This window comes from Schistocerca serialis, chromosome 9 (genome assembly GCF_023864345.2).
Source record: "Schistocerca serialis cubense isolate TAMUIC-IGC-003099 chromosome 9, iqSchSeri2.2, whole genome shotgun sequence".
Taxonomy (NCBI): Eukaryota; Metazoa; Arthropoda; class Insecta; order Orthoptera; family Acrididae; genus Schistocerca; species Schistocerca serialis.
The window spans coordinates 164,416,736-164,431,638 of record NC_064646.1 but is presented as its reverse complement, the minus strand read 5'-3'; the positions used below and the strand labels follow the sequence as shown (position 1 = coordinate 164,431,638).

General features: G+C 40.8%; 1 protein-coding gene across 1 annotated transcript in view; it reads right to left on the bottom strand.

The window, feature by feature from the left end:
- The window catches only part of LOC126419451 (uncharacterized), a 1,200,562-nt gene that overhangs the window by 805,100 nt on the left and 380,559 nt on the right, over window positions 1-14,903 (bottom strand). Inside the window, exon 3 of the mRNA XM_050086638.1 lies at window positions 8,676-8,761. Within this exon, the coding sequence (XP_049942595.1) occupies window positions 8,676-8,761 (86 nt within the window). The remainder of the gene's footprint in view (window positions 1-8,675; window positions 8,762-14,903) is intronic.

Below are 14,903 nucleotides of genomic sequence, written 5' to 3'. Positions count from 1 at the left end.
TCAGTCCCCTAGAACTTAGAACTACTTAAACCTAACTAACCTAAGGACAGCACACAACACCCAGCCATCACGAGGCAGAGAAAATCCCTGACCCCGCCGGGAATCGAACCCGGGAACCCGGGCGTGGGAAGCGAGAACGCTACCGCACGACCGCGAGATGCGGGCAAAGTCCCACAGTGCTCAGAGCCATTTGAACCCTACTGTATGTTTCCAAGTACACGCCTGTAGCCTTACACAATACAGTACTGGAGCATGTGGCTAGAGCAGCAAAAACAAGATGGCACAGCCCACCGTTATATGGGTGGTTCAAGGGGAATAAAGCCGCAACAACTCCTGCTGACTAATATGCACGTCTGAAGGAACAGACACTATTAATGATCCAGAGCAGTATAAAATACTTCGGAATTTATTCGCTAACTGCGAATGCCTTGATATAAGCAGTATTGGGTACGGATCTACTAATCAATAGTGACATATGAAAATTTACTCTGAACCTGGACTCTAACCCAGCAAAAATTTTCCTATGTCAGTATACAGCAGAAAGAGGCAACGACCCAACCAGCATCGGGTAAGGTGATGTTGAGTACTTTTTTTGTGACTTCGCGGTTTGCTGCCAACAGATTATGCTCCTACGTGGTAAACTATCAAACCAGCATACTGCCGCAGTCTCCTGACGAATGTAGGGGAGGCTAGCAAGACGAAGCACTGCTGGAAGTAGCACAAAAGTCGATTTTTCTCCAAAACAACGCCCCAGCTAATTCTGTACAGCGCAGAATTACACACTCTGCTTATTCGAGCTATTATATTTCCCATCATTCTCCGTATTCCACATAAGCGACACCCAATGACTTCTTCATTTTTCCTTGGATGAAGAATCCATTATGTGTCCGCCATTTCCAGAATGTTGAAGTGATTTTCGACGTTTTCTGAACATCAAAAATGAAAACTTCTACAACAGAAGTCTCCTCCAAGTCATCCCTCGTATGGTAAATATGTAGAGAAGGACTCTCAGAAAGTATTGTGGTCTGAGATTGATTTTTCAAGGTGATTACCGCTTTCGTCTAAATATAAATTCAGGTCGCTCGCTCGTATTCACCTGTATGTGCAAATTAATCTCAGGAACTGCTACATGGATTTTGATCCGGTTTTGACTAATAGTTAGAGAGAGTCACGAGGAAGGTTTTCGCGCCTAATTTATAAGTATTTCGTACATATTATATGAATTGTGATGAATTAAAGTTAAGCTGTGAAAATGATACCTCTGTCACCTAGAGAAGAGCCACCATGACTCGAGGGTACAGCAACGTCTCGAGAATGCAACAAACAGGATTTATCAGGTGGTCTGGCCATAGAGCGTGTGGCTGCCAACCAAAGGTTTTGGGTTCGTATCCTGGTTGAGTCATTTTTTTACTCTGCCTTTTAACGTACTATTAATTTCGGACTGCGAATTTCCGCTTCCCTCAGATCAGCGATCGCAATTTTCACTCTTAATTCAATGCAAATTCTTTTAATAATGGGCAATGAGTTGCTCAATTCTGAAGCATTGTAATAAATATGACCAATAGTGAAAAGATAGCCACCACATCACCACTCTGTAATGTGAGACTTACTATTTGAACAATCGTTTCCCTATAATTGTTTGAGAAAAACTTCTTAGCGAAAAAACATGCGAATCCAACACATGCGATGGTTTATTTTTTATGATACAACTAACACGTTTTCTGTAAAACTTCTTCAGCAACTTTGCTTCGTTTGCACACTGTACGTCCTTTCAGTAGCGCAGCAGACGACTGAGCTTGAAGTTTTCCTCCTTCCTTGAATCAAAACTAGATGTGGACACGATTCATTGCAAGACACGGCGAAGAAGTCTGCCATGAAGCGTCTGCGACAAAGTACTGTGGTAATGCGTCTCAACGCGTCATCAAATTGCTTACTAAACTACACAAGACGAGTGCTGTACACGAGCTAAATATGTATATCATGAGCGTGTTTTTTTTGTTTTTTTTTTTCTCTCAAAAACAGTCTTGATCACAATTTATTTATTACGATGACCGGTTTCGACCACTACTGTGGCCATCTTCAGACCAATGAGTAAGAACCTCCCTCTGCTGGACACTACAGTAGTGATTCTTCAGCAGGAGGTGGTTCTTACTCATTGGTCTGAAGATAACCACAAAAGTGGTCGAAACCGGTCACCGTAATAAATAAATTGTGATCAAGACTGTCTTTGATAGTAAATATGTGAAACACATTGATCACTGTCACTCCCATAATGTATTCAAAAGTAACGAGCGTTCAGCCAGCCTCAGACACACATTACCCATGATTCGCATTCATTGTTTACATCGGTTGTAAACATATTACTTACATCACGATGTGCTACTGTTATTGCCATGAGATGTCACTCCAAACGCCAATTCAATGTGGGACACCCAACATTCATACCTCTAGAGAACTTTCCTGCTGTGCGCTGCTTTCATCGCGTGAGAGTTATATGAAATTGATGATATTCAGTTACTTAACGATGTTCTCTGAAATGTATTCATAACCCTACGCAGTAGCCGGCCGGGGTGGCCGAGTGGTTCTAGGCGCTACAGTCTGGAACCGCGCGACCGCTACGGTCGCAGGTTCGAATCCTGCCTCGGGCATGGATGTGTGTGATGTCCTTAGGTTAGTTAGGTTTAAGTAGTTCTAAGTTCTAGGAGACTGATGACCACAGCAGTTAAGTCCCATAGTGCTAAGAGCCATTTGAACATACGCAGTAGCCCGTAAACAAAATCCGCTATGCCACGCAAGTCGTCTGGTCATAGGTACTTAATGCTAACCCTGCGAATCCGAGTCGGGTCGTTAGTGTAGACCATTACTAACCCTGGTATAACATGATTTCACTCTTAGTCTGTCGGTATCAGGGAATAAAAGGGGAACCCCACGATCTTATCTTCTGGAAAAAAAAAAAAAAAAAAAAAAATTGTTGATAGAGTTCGATACTACCTTCGATTGACTTAATTTTATTGTACTCGGTGGTTGAGCGGATGTCAAATCCCAAGTTTGACGGTTCGATCCAAGGTCCTGGGATTTGGTTATCCTTTCGCTAACGTTTTCCTTTACGCCTCGGTATGTTCAGCGCACGTGAAAATAATATTTGGTTTTGCCATGGCTTGGATTCGTATTTAATGTCACTACCGCATTGCTCTGCGGTGGCGCTCGTCTCGCATGCATCCGGTTCACATTCTGCTGCTGGAAAATCTTTTCGCCACCAGTATTTTGACGGTAGATAGTGTAAAGGGCTTGTAACACTAAAAGTGGTGGCTCGTCCGTCGTATGGAGACGTTAAATTCGGCGGACCCTTTGGATATATTCGACAGGAGTTGAACCATATGACGGCAACGGATCTCACTCACTCTCTTCTCTCATTATCACGTAACACATACACCGCACTACTCTCTACAGACATTCATTGCCAATACTCGTCACGACATTCACCACGAGAATAGGGGCCTTTTTGCGCGGAGGAACAAAACTCTTTCTGATAAGCTGTCTGATCCCTCCACTGGATGTCTCCCAGCCAACAATGTCATACGACTCTTTCTCCTTGTTTGGTCGTTACTAAATAGCTGGATGGGATAAATAACTTTTCTTGTGGAATGAAGGCAAGAGCATACCATGTTCAGGAGAAAAACGTTTCTCTGTTCAAACCAACCATTGCGTTGAGGACAACATGCGTACAATATTTCATTATACTGAGCAATATTCCTTTTAAAATATATTATGTCACTGAATTACGATATTACGGTATATTCTCTACGACCACTGCATACAGGGAAGCTACCACACGAATCAGAATCAGAGAACGCCTGTAGTGTAGACTGCACGCAAGCCAATGGCGTCTTGTTGGTTGCCGCTACTTGTAGGCGTGTAACAGCGGGCGAGTGCACTGAAGAAGTTTAGACAACTATACCGCATCACTTTCTATGAATTCATTTCAACAATGGAGTGACGTCTCACATCTGAATTCTTTAGCTACGTCTATTTTTGTACAATGTGTTTTGGCTGATACACAGCGCTGACGCTTTTGACGATTCACACTCAGCAGGATGAAAAGAGATCCTCGCAAACTTTGCTAGTTAGATGCGCTTTTGGAAATACGGAAACACAAACAATGGTGAGTCTTTCAAATATTGTAGTTAAGTATGCCAGGAGTCTCGTGGCACATCGGAAAGAAAGTAAGCTGCGTAGCGGAGGGTATTTAGAGTTTCTGACGATCGTTCGTGTATTTTCAAGCCGAAGAATGTCTACGTGAGACATCCTTCAAATTCTCTTAATTTTCCTTAAGGACAGCCATGTTTTGTACTTAAATAAATGACACTCATCGTGCGGAATGCACACATTTACCTTAACCGACGTTGTTTGGATTTAACACATTCCATTAACGGTATCATTTTATTCAATATTGAGTAATAACGGTTTGAGTTGTCGTACAATGGAGATACATGAAAAAACAGGTACGGAAATCAATAAAATATCTTACTATAATTACAGTCGTTCTCGAAACAAAAGCGTAACTAACTACAGGATTATACCCCTTCGCTCATGAAATAGCTCAAGTTGTTCATTCTGGCCTATTATTCCACGCAGACTGATTTAATGTACTACCAGTTCTAAATTATACGACTATCCACTCTCTGACATTCTTAATGTAACATGAGCAGAAGCACCACGATAGTATAACATGTAGATCGTACTTTGCTAACCAGTGGTTCGGTGGCGGAAATCTCTCTCAATTTTTACCATTCTCGCCATTTCTTTGTTTCGTGATTACTTGCTTATCTGCAGTGATTTCATTTAACTAACTGATGCAACAAGCTGTTCCTCAAGTTATGACACAACTACCAAAATGCATTGACGCAGATGGCGCAATATGTCAAAACTCGCCATAGCAGGTTTTTACTTCTCTAGAGTAAATAACACTGACAGTATATTTAAACGATACCTTATTTTTAGTCATTTACGTTTGGTGTATAGTTTATGCTTTCCCATGACATTTTGACAATTCTCCAGATTGGGTTCCTCACGTCTGTCGAGCACAGACCTCTGATATCGTTTAAGTTTCCCATTGACGTGTGATAGCTGCAAAGTTCGGAATCTGCAGTGCTCTAGGACAGGGTGGGAAATATTTTTGGCTAAGGGGCCACTTTGTGGGAGCAGAGGTTAGTGCAGGGGCGGACCTTTTAAAATGATTGCATGCATTAGTTAACTCTGCATTTCAGAAAAGGTATAATTTCTTATATAAAAACCTGGACTGTCTTGTTGGGCCGCAAAAAAACCATTAGCGGGCCGCTGTTTGCTCACACCTGCTCTAGAAACTCTCTGTTTCTCTTAGTGTTAAAGGAGAACACATCCAAAGGAAACTACACTGCATCTGTGGAAGGATTTACTAAGAAACAAACTTTCAATAACTTTACGACTGTAGGTTGTCACAGACAGAACGGACGGCTCAGGCTAGATCGTGTTTAGTGGTCAGGGTAACGATTCCAGCCTAACACCCACGAAACGACGTAAAACGTAATGGGAATTTGGTATCGGAACAAATCGTACCTAGCACAGTAAATACTGATAGAAAAGTAACTGGTATGCGAAATAGCTGTTTTCAATTAGAGGCTTTTCCACAATCGCTGTAGAATGGATATAATTAAAATACTTCCTTGATTGTCACAATACTTATTTATTTTATTTACAAGGTGAATGGAGCCCAAATAGTTGAGGACATGAAGGAAACGAAATGTTACCGCATTTCTATACGCGTAGAAACGATGGCGCCTGGACAATGACAGCACCGATTCGATATTTCATTAGAATGCGTAACTAACCGTTATCGCTGTCCCCAACCTACTCGTCATACCGACTTCAGTTCTCCACCTGACGAAAACCCTCAGTCCTTGAAATACGTCACGAATAAAATGAATGAATACTGCTTCCGCCAACGTCATACTTTCTGCAGTCTAGTCGTAACAAAATCTTTTCTGTTCGTTGTGCACAACTTTGATATTATTTAGAAATTCCATCGTGCAGCATGGTGATTGCTACTGAAAGTATACTTTAACAATCGAACCGTTCCAAACACCATTTTCTCTGCTTACAATTTCAGTCGATTTTTTGAAACAGCTATTTTTTTAACGTCACTATTCAAATTTAAGTCTTGCTATGTTTGACCGAGACCAGTCGCTTATTAAAAAATGCTTTTGAAAGATCTCTGTTGGATTTCTTTCATGTTAATTTCTTAAAACTGTTGTCATTTACGGCATGCATTCCACTTCTAAATTTACTGTGGTGTTTCTGGCTACCTGGGAGGAGACTGAGCAGTGGAACGTGTTACTTTTACACATAATCAAGAACGATCTGTCCCACTACTACACTTTAAAACAGTTTATATGTAATTCATGTCACACAGTCTCATACGGAACCTACATTCGCTTTTTTTAATATACTGTATATGATAAGATACTGTCATCCCCCTTCCCTTCTGTGTGAAAGGATGAATGAGCAAATGTATTTCTAGTTGCATGCTTGATAGCAGCAGACAAGCCTGTCTGCTAGAGAACAGTAGGACCAACGTCGGAACAGGTAGCTACGCTTTATAAAAGCAAACAGGTTTCTATTCTTAGTATGGTCCTGTCCGTCCCTTGTCATGTTGGTATAGGAAGTTGCCTCTCTGGTCACTTCCGTTTTGTATCTGGAAGCACCCTCCGTAGGGGCCCAGGTCAGTCTGTCCGCAGCGAGCGTCTGAAGTGGTAAGATCTCTGGCTAAGCGCATCTCTGCTAAGTCCGTAGGACAATGGATTTCTTAAGTTCAGCCTAACTGAAAATTTAATCACCTTTATTTCAGGTTTAGATCTAAAATATCTAATGTTATCTTAAATTGCAACGCAGTATAATTCGAGTGTGAAGTTCAGAATATCTTCCGGTAGTTGCTTTGTCACTTCTTTGTGAGTAAAGTGGAACCATGTGTTGATCAGTAACTGTATCGAAGATCATCAATCTTAAATGCGAATGTGCGTGAGATTATAACGGCTCGTCTTGACAATATTTTTCAATATAGCAACTTTTCTTTATGTTCAACCCACGTGGGGTGTACTTTGTGAGACCACTACCACGTGCTTATACAATTGTTTGGCCCATCAGGTTAATGGTAAGACGATATTAACCAGTTCGAGGTTTTTCTTTTGTAAATTGCGTTTCGATGTAATTTATTTTAATTATCAAAATTATTGTGGCGTTACACTCTTTGTGTAAACCAAGTTGACCACGTGAAGCATGTGGTGTAATCATCAAAGAAGCCCTCAGCTATTCTTTTCGGGAAGATTTCACAGAGAGTTAGTATGAATTTAGTATACCAGTGTGTGGGCGGGCAGGATTGCGCTACGAACGGAGCTTCTTCGGGTGAAAATTGAATCGGTTGGTTGTGGTTAATTTCCTCTTGCATATGTTTCAACGTTCTTCGTGTGGTATTTTATGAATGCAGTGTTGTATGCAGTCTCCCAATCTTGGCTCCATATTTGAAGTGATCCGTAAGATTACAAACTCACATCTTCACAATCCTAAATAAGGCACCAGTTTAGTTATGAATCTAGTTTAATATGCTGACATTTAACGGTACAATGATCAATGTTAAAATAAATGTCTAAATATAAACTGATTTATTTCTTTTGATTTACCGGTTGTCGTAAGATGACTATTAAAAGATTATGATTAATGTTAGTCTGGTTGGCAATTTGGTAATCTAGACTGGATACCTGGTGAAACAGTTGCTCAGTAATGCAAGGATAACTTCCCCAGATAGCTCACAGCTTTTAACCCGCTTTTATTATCTTGAATATCAGCACCGCTTTCAGAACAAATTAATGCAACAACATTTCACTTTTAAAAGTCATTTACAGTCGTAACGCCTTTGGTTAGAGTGCGCACAAAAAGCCTACCTGTTAGTTGCACGGACGGCAGACAGAGGGGGGAGGGGAGGACGCCAGCGATGGGTGCTCCCTTGTGAACGGCCACCTCGCCGTAGGGGAAGTGCGCACACAAACAGCTGACGCCACCGCTTATCTCGTTTAGCTTTTAAGCTGTTGCTAGCGAGTGTGCAACAGATAAAATTAAAAGGTTATGTCAGTATCTCCAATAAATTAGACGTTCAAAACGAACTAGAGTACCGAAAGAGCAATAGTTGAATAAACAGAGAATCAACTAAAGCAAAAAAAAAAATGTCTAAGTACTTGCTGCAGATAGGAAACTTCATAAAACAAGGCAACTGAGGCAGTTGCCCGTTTGGAACAATGGCGAGGACTCGCCCAGCGCTTGCGAGCTACGCCTTCCTGCGTAAGTCACAACAAAGCCTCTTGTATAAAATCGTTTAGTGTAAGAATGGTTTGTCGGCAGCGCATTGGGAGACGGAGTAACGGTGATGTTACATCGTACGAAGTAGCGTCAGCTCGGTAGACAACGGATCGCTTTGCGCCGAATGTGCAGGAGCGCCGTCAGACGGGGAGGCGAGCGTCGCTTCCGCTGCGGCCCGCCAGGTGTCCAGCGGCGGCTGCAGGCCGGCCAGGGACAGTGCCGGGCCCGCATACAGACAGACAGACAAAACAAACAGACAGGCTAGGACTGGTGCTCGAGCTCGTACTCACCGCCAGACGTGCGGCGTGAAGCCGGGGCACTTCTCCTGGCACTCGAGACACGGCTGGCCCTCGTCCACCTCCTGCACCAGCACGCCCTGCAACACGAGAGGAGAGCGATCCTGTCAGAGCTGGTGCGGTTCCAGGGACGGGGGATCACACTTTGTTACTTGCAAACTCCTCCCTTCAAATGTAACTTGCCGTTACCGTTACTTTTGATTACTCACAGATGTCCAAGATTTAAAAAAAAAGCAAGAACACATTACTATAATATTAAAACATTCAAATAAATAAAAAGGAAATGTTAGTTTCTTCAGAATTGTGTATCACCGAAAGTTCTTCACCGATTCCTTTGCAATTTTGACAAGGCGTTGCATTTTTGTGTACCTGGTGGAGCGCCATAAGGTATATACATATGCAATATATACATACATAACAAATTAAAACGTAGTATATACACACACCTCATGGCGTTCCAGAACATATATGAAAACAAACTTGTATTAAAATGGACCGTCGTGTCAAAATTTCATAGGAATCGGTTAGGTAGTTTCAAAGATTTACTATTTTCTACAAACGAACTTTTACATATAAATAAAAATGTAAATGATCGTTTGTTCAGAATATTAACCCTCCAAATGTTCTTCACAGAAGGATTCGAAATTTTGACACATATTTGCATTCAAATATGTGCATGTGTTTATATGCCAGTTTTCTTAATGTATACAAGGGGATATATATATGTATATATATTTATTAATGTCTTGTATACATTAAGAAAACTGGCATATAAACATATGCACATATTTGAATGCAAATATGCCAAAATTTCGAATCTTCTGTGAAGAACATTTGGAGAGTTAATATTCTGAACAAACGAACATTTAAATTTTTATTTATATGTAAAAGTTCGTTTCTAGAAAATAGTAAATCTCTGAAAGTATTTTATATATATCCCCTTTATATAGAAAAGTGTTAAAATACCGTTTTAAGAGATCTAAATTTCAAAAACTTCCCCCGGAACTTCAAGAATTGGAATATATATATATATATTGCTTGATTTGTAAAAAAGTAGTTTCCAATACTGTGAAGTTCTGGGGGAAGTTTTTGAAATTTAGATCTCTTTAAACGTTATTTTAACACTTTTCGTAGAATTTTAGAAGTGTGAAAGTAGCATTTGTTTCATATCGCTTCAACCGCAGAAGTTATATCGTATCACTTCTCAAAATTTGGAGTTCCGATTTTTTTTTCTTCGTCAGAGGTACCAATATGGCATACCGGTGCGTACAGTCAATCGTTGTTAGTAAACAGAGAAGTTCTGTTTATGGCTTTTCGGTTTATGATTAAATGGTTCATATGGATCTGAGCATTATGGCACTTAATATCAGTGGTCATCAGTCCCCTAGAACTTAGAACAACTTAAACCTAACTTACCTAAGGACATCACACACATCCATGCCCGAGGCAGGATTCGAACCTGCGACCGTAGCGGTCGCGCGGTTCCAGACTGAAGAGGCTAGAACCGCTCTGCCACATTGGCCGGCGCTTATGATTAGGAAGCTAGTAGAGAATCTGAATTTGTAATAACAATAAACATGGCTCAAGTGTAGAGAGAGGGGAGAAGAGAAGATCGATAAAGAAGCGGGGTCGGAGGTGATAACCAGAGAGAGGCGGTAGGAGGAGATGGAGGGGTTGGGGTAGGAGAAGTGGACGTGCAGAGGATGAGGAGAAGATGGACATCGGGTGGGGGGCGGGGGTGGGGGGGAAGAAGGAGGACACGGAGAAAGAGAGGGTGGGAGGAGGATGACACGGACGGGGGGAGGAGAAGGTGATTAGAGCATGTGTTAAGTCCCATGAGTACTTGAAACGTGTGCTTTCTCTTTTATTTCTTTTCCGTTTAACGACTGAGCGTGACCAGAAACAGACAGTTTTGTAATATATACATCGATGCTTACTACATTTTCAGTTCAGATAAAAACATCATCTGTTCAAAAACACCTGTGCAACGCAGTTGTTGCAGGAACTACGAGATCAACGAACATTCACAACCATCATTATTAATTGTTCCGGCCTACAGTAAGGGCCGGCACGACGGTCAAAAATATCACAGCAGAGAGGGCTGTGAAGACGTCAGCCAGTAATACGCTGACCGACTCCTCTCTACGACGACACCCGAGATAGCGGCGGTCTCGAGGCGAAGAGAACATAAGCGCCGCTCCGCCGAGTTGAAGAGAAGCCGTCCTACGAACGCTCTTAGGAAGTGTATTATTTCACTTGTATTACGATTTGTATACACTGAAGAGTTTGCTTATGTTTGTCTGTCGCCCTTGGCTCGCGACACGTCTGTATCTCACAAAGTTAAGTACTGTAATCATTTCCTTTTGTAATGAACTTCATTAATACAATTTGCTTGAATACTTGTCTAACGATCCGAGAAGCAGGTTTCCTATGCACCCCATATTCGACCAGTAGGCACGGCACAACAGAAATATTTCAAATAGCTGTGAGATTGTGAACACAATTCTGAAAACTGCAGCTATGCGAAAATATAAAATGAGGGAATCCTTTCAGTCATTTTCACCTACATTCTAAGAAAGTTCATCTTTCTGTTATCTTGGCGCTCTAGGCGCTGCAGCGACGTCAGCTTCTGATCCACCGTCATGCTGTGCGAAACCAATGATCACAGGTTTTCTGGAACTTCAGATGCCCTGTCATGACGACGTGAGCGGTACCTTGACTGATGCCCAACACTTAGGTCCCGAGTTCGAGTCTCGGTCCGGTACACAGTTTTAATCTGCCAGGAAGTTTCATATCAGCGAACACTCCGCTGCAGAGTGAAAATCTCATTCTGGAAACATCTCCCACCGTGCGCCGTCGGTCACTTCTGGCGGCGCCATCCCATCGCAGCCGTGACAGAAGCCAAAAAACGGCTCTGAGCACTATGCGACTTAACTTCTCAGGTCATCAGTCCCCTAGAACTTAGAACTACTTAAACCTAACTAACCTAACGACATCACACACACCCATGCCCGAGGCAGGATTCCAACCTGCGACCGTAGCGGTCACGCGGTTCCAGACTGTAGCGCCTAGAACCGCTCGGCCACCCCAGCCGGCTGACAGAAGCAGCTCCTTATACTGCAGACAAGGCTAGTATCACGGTTTTCCTTCTCGTCATTGTAAATAGAAGGTTCATTTCGAGAAAAGGCAGTTAACACGGAGAAAAGTGTGATTAAGATTTGATTTGTCGCTACGACTTAAAATTCAGTCCAGTTATTTTTTCCGACATACATTTCTTCATCGGTACTACGCCTTGCTCAAATAAGTTAAAGAACAAGATTTATCACTTTTGTGACAAGCTCTCCAATCATTCTCGAAAAACAGTTTTGTTCAATAAATACCCACGAGGAGCCGTGGAGCTCTCCTCTCACAAGGACAGCGCACCTGCTTGTCATCACAGATTTCGTCCTAATTTATAGAACAAGCAGGACTTCGTCAGATACAGTAATGGAAATCAGTTTAAGGGCAGGTATCCTACGAAAGTAGTATACCATGTTTGACGCATACGTGTGTCGAATTTATATATATATATATATATATATATATATATATATATATATATATATATATATATATCCCCTTTATATATTACATATTTATTTGTATCTATATTAAGAAAATTGGTATATAAACACATGCACATATTTGAATGCAACGATGTGTCAAAATTTCGAAGCTTTCTGTGAAGAACATTTGGAGAGTTAATATTTTGAACAAACGAATATTTACATTTTTATTTATATGTAAATTTTCGTTTGCAGAAAATAGTAAATCTCTGAAAGTTCTTTACAGATTCCTCTGAAATTTTGACACGACGTTGCATTCTAATACATGTATGTTTTTATATACGTTCTGGACCGCCTTGATGAGTGTATATATATTACGTTTTAATTTGTTATGTATGTATATATTGCTTATTTATATACTTCATGGCGCTCTAGTAGGTACAACGCTGCGTCAAAATTGCAAAGGAACTGGTGAAGAATTTTCGGTGATACACAATTCTGAACAAACTAACATTTCCTTTTCATTTATATGGATGTTTTAATATTATAGTAATATACTATTGCTATTTTTAAAATCTTGGGCTTCTGTGACTCGTCAAAAGTAACGGTAACGGCAAGTCATTATGAAAGAAGTAGATACGTATAAGACATAAGCAATCATGACGGAATCACATAGTTTCTTTCATAATACGAGTAACATAAAAGTCTACAGCGGCCTTCTTCTGGATCTTGATTAGACCCAGAAGAAGGTCGCTGCAACCGTGGCCGAAACATTGCTTTTTCTCCAGCAGCAGTAGTTTTATACATTATGACGCGGTACCATACCCAGAAAACTTTTATGTCGACTGACTCTGGCTGCGGAAGACTACGCAATTATAAAAGGCGTTTGCACTCCATTAATGGAAACTGGTATAAAGGCACTCAGTGTCCTGTTGTGTTATTGCATTGTTAGTACTTTGCCCAATCTCCGTTCTTCCTAATTACCTCAAACATTCTCTTCGGCATAGATTTTCTTAGGGTTCGTAGTTCCTGCAGTGAAATTGTGGACTATTCTTCTCGTGTCGCTCTTTTCACATACGACCTGTGTAAGACGTGTATATTTCTATTGTCAAACCACAATTTATGAAAGATGTTTATGTTTTATTAATAGGATTAAGTAGGAATAATTTTAAAAAGGGCGGGAGAAACCGCGTAAGGATACATTTTAAGAAAAGAGCGGGAAAGATCGCGCATTGATACATTTTGAAATGGTAGCAGGGATTGTCTGCACCAGAAAGCATGGTTGGCAGGAGAGACCGCACTTTAGCGTTCGTAGGAAGTCAGTAGTAAGCGAGATGTGAAGCGAGTCGGTAGCAGGTCTGAAGCGAGAGGTTAAGAGGAGCGGTGTGCCTGTCAGCCACTAGCTATGATTTACAAGAGATTATAAACGGATGTACAGAGACATCAGCTAACTATTATAATAAGAGGAACTAATATTATTGAATTAATTTTTTGAGAAACTCAAGATTACTGAAGGTATGTTTGCGCATTGCTAGTTGTACGATTATTGTAAAAAGTAGGTCCCATTTGAACGTTTGTAAAATCATTTCATTCAGAATATAATTAACTTTTGCCAGCAATATTGCATTTCTAATTATAATCCATCCCAAAAACCATCAACGTAAAACTTTGCAAAATTTTATTGCTATCAAGAAAAAGTTTAACTATGAGTTACGTAACTTCAGTCACATTAATTAAACAATAACGTCAGCTTTGCTGTTAAAGAATAACGTCAGCTTTGGTAATAAATACAGCCACTTATTATGACAGCTCACCAGCAGTTTATAGAATATAATAAACCAGAGTAAGTATATTCATGTCGCAGTTCGATGTAGCAGTCAGATGGCGATCCAGTAACAGTAAAAAAGGTAAGGAACAGTTTTGGGTTATTGCAGATAACGACTGAGGGCCACGACGACGACACATTCTATGTTTCGTCGAAATAATCAGAAAATCACTTTTAATAAGCAGCAATTAAAATTGTATGCGAAGATAGAGAAAGAGAATAAATTTCAAAGGGAAGATTTCATTTGTTATTATTAAGCAAGAGATAGAAATCCTAAGGAAAGGTTTCATAGTTTATTGTAAAAGGGAAGGTTATCAATAACAAAAAGAGATATAGAGGAGACGGGAAGGTTTCACCTGAAATTGCCTTCCAATCGATAAAGACGCCGTCCAAGTATGTCCCAAAGATTTGCCACGTGGTTCAAACCCAGGCTGCGTGCAGGCCAGGGCAAGGCAGCAACGTATTATCTTCAAAGCACTTTTTAGTTGTAGCAGAAACATGGACAGATGTATTATCTTGTTGAAATATTAGATTTTCGTCCCCTATGTTCTCATACACTCCAATCAATTTTGTCTCTTGCAATGTTTCTAATGCTCAGCCAAGCAAAGTGTGATTTACTTTTCGCGCAGAAGGTTGCCCAAATCATAACACTTTCACCATCAAAATGCTGTACAGCGCCAGATTTGTACTTGGTGGCCAAAACTGGAAACAAATTTTTCCAGCGTAAATCGATTTCGTAATAATGCATTAGCGTATCTAACAAGTTTCGCTGCCATACGATAATTACAGCCGTCACTGCACCTTCGTGAGTAACTGCACTTTTGTTACAACCATCCGGTACATTCTACCCTC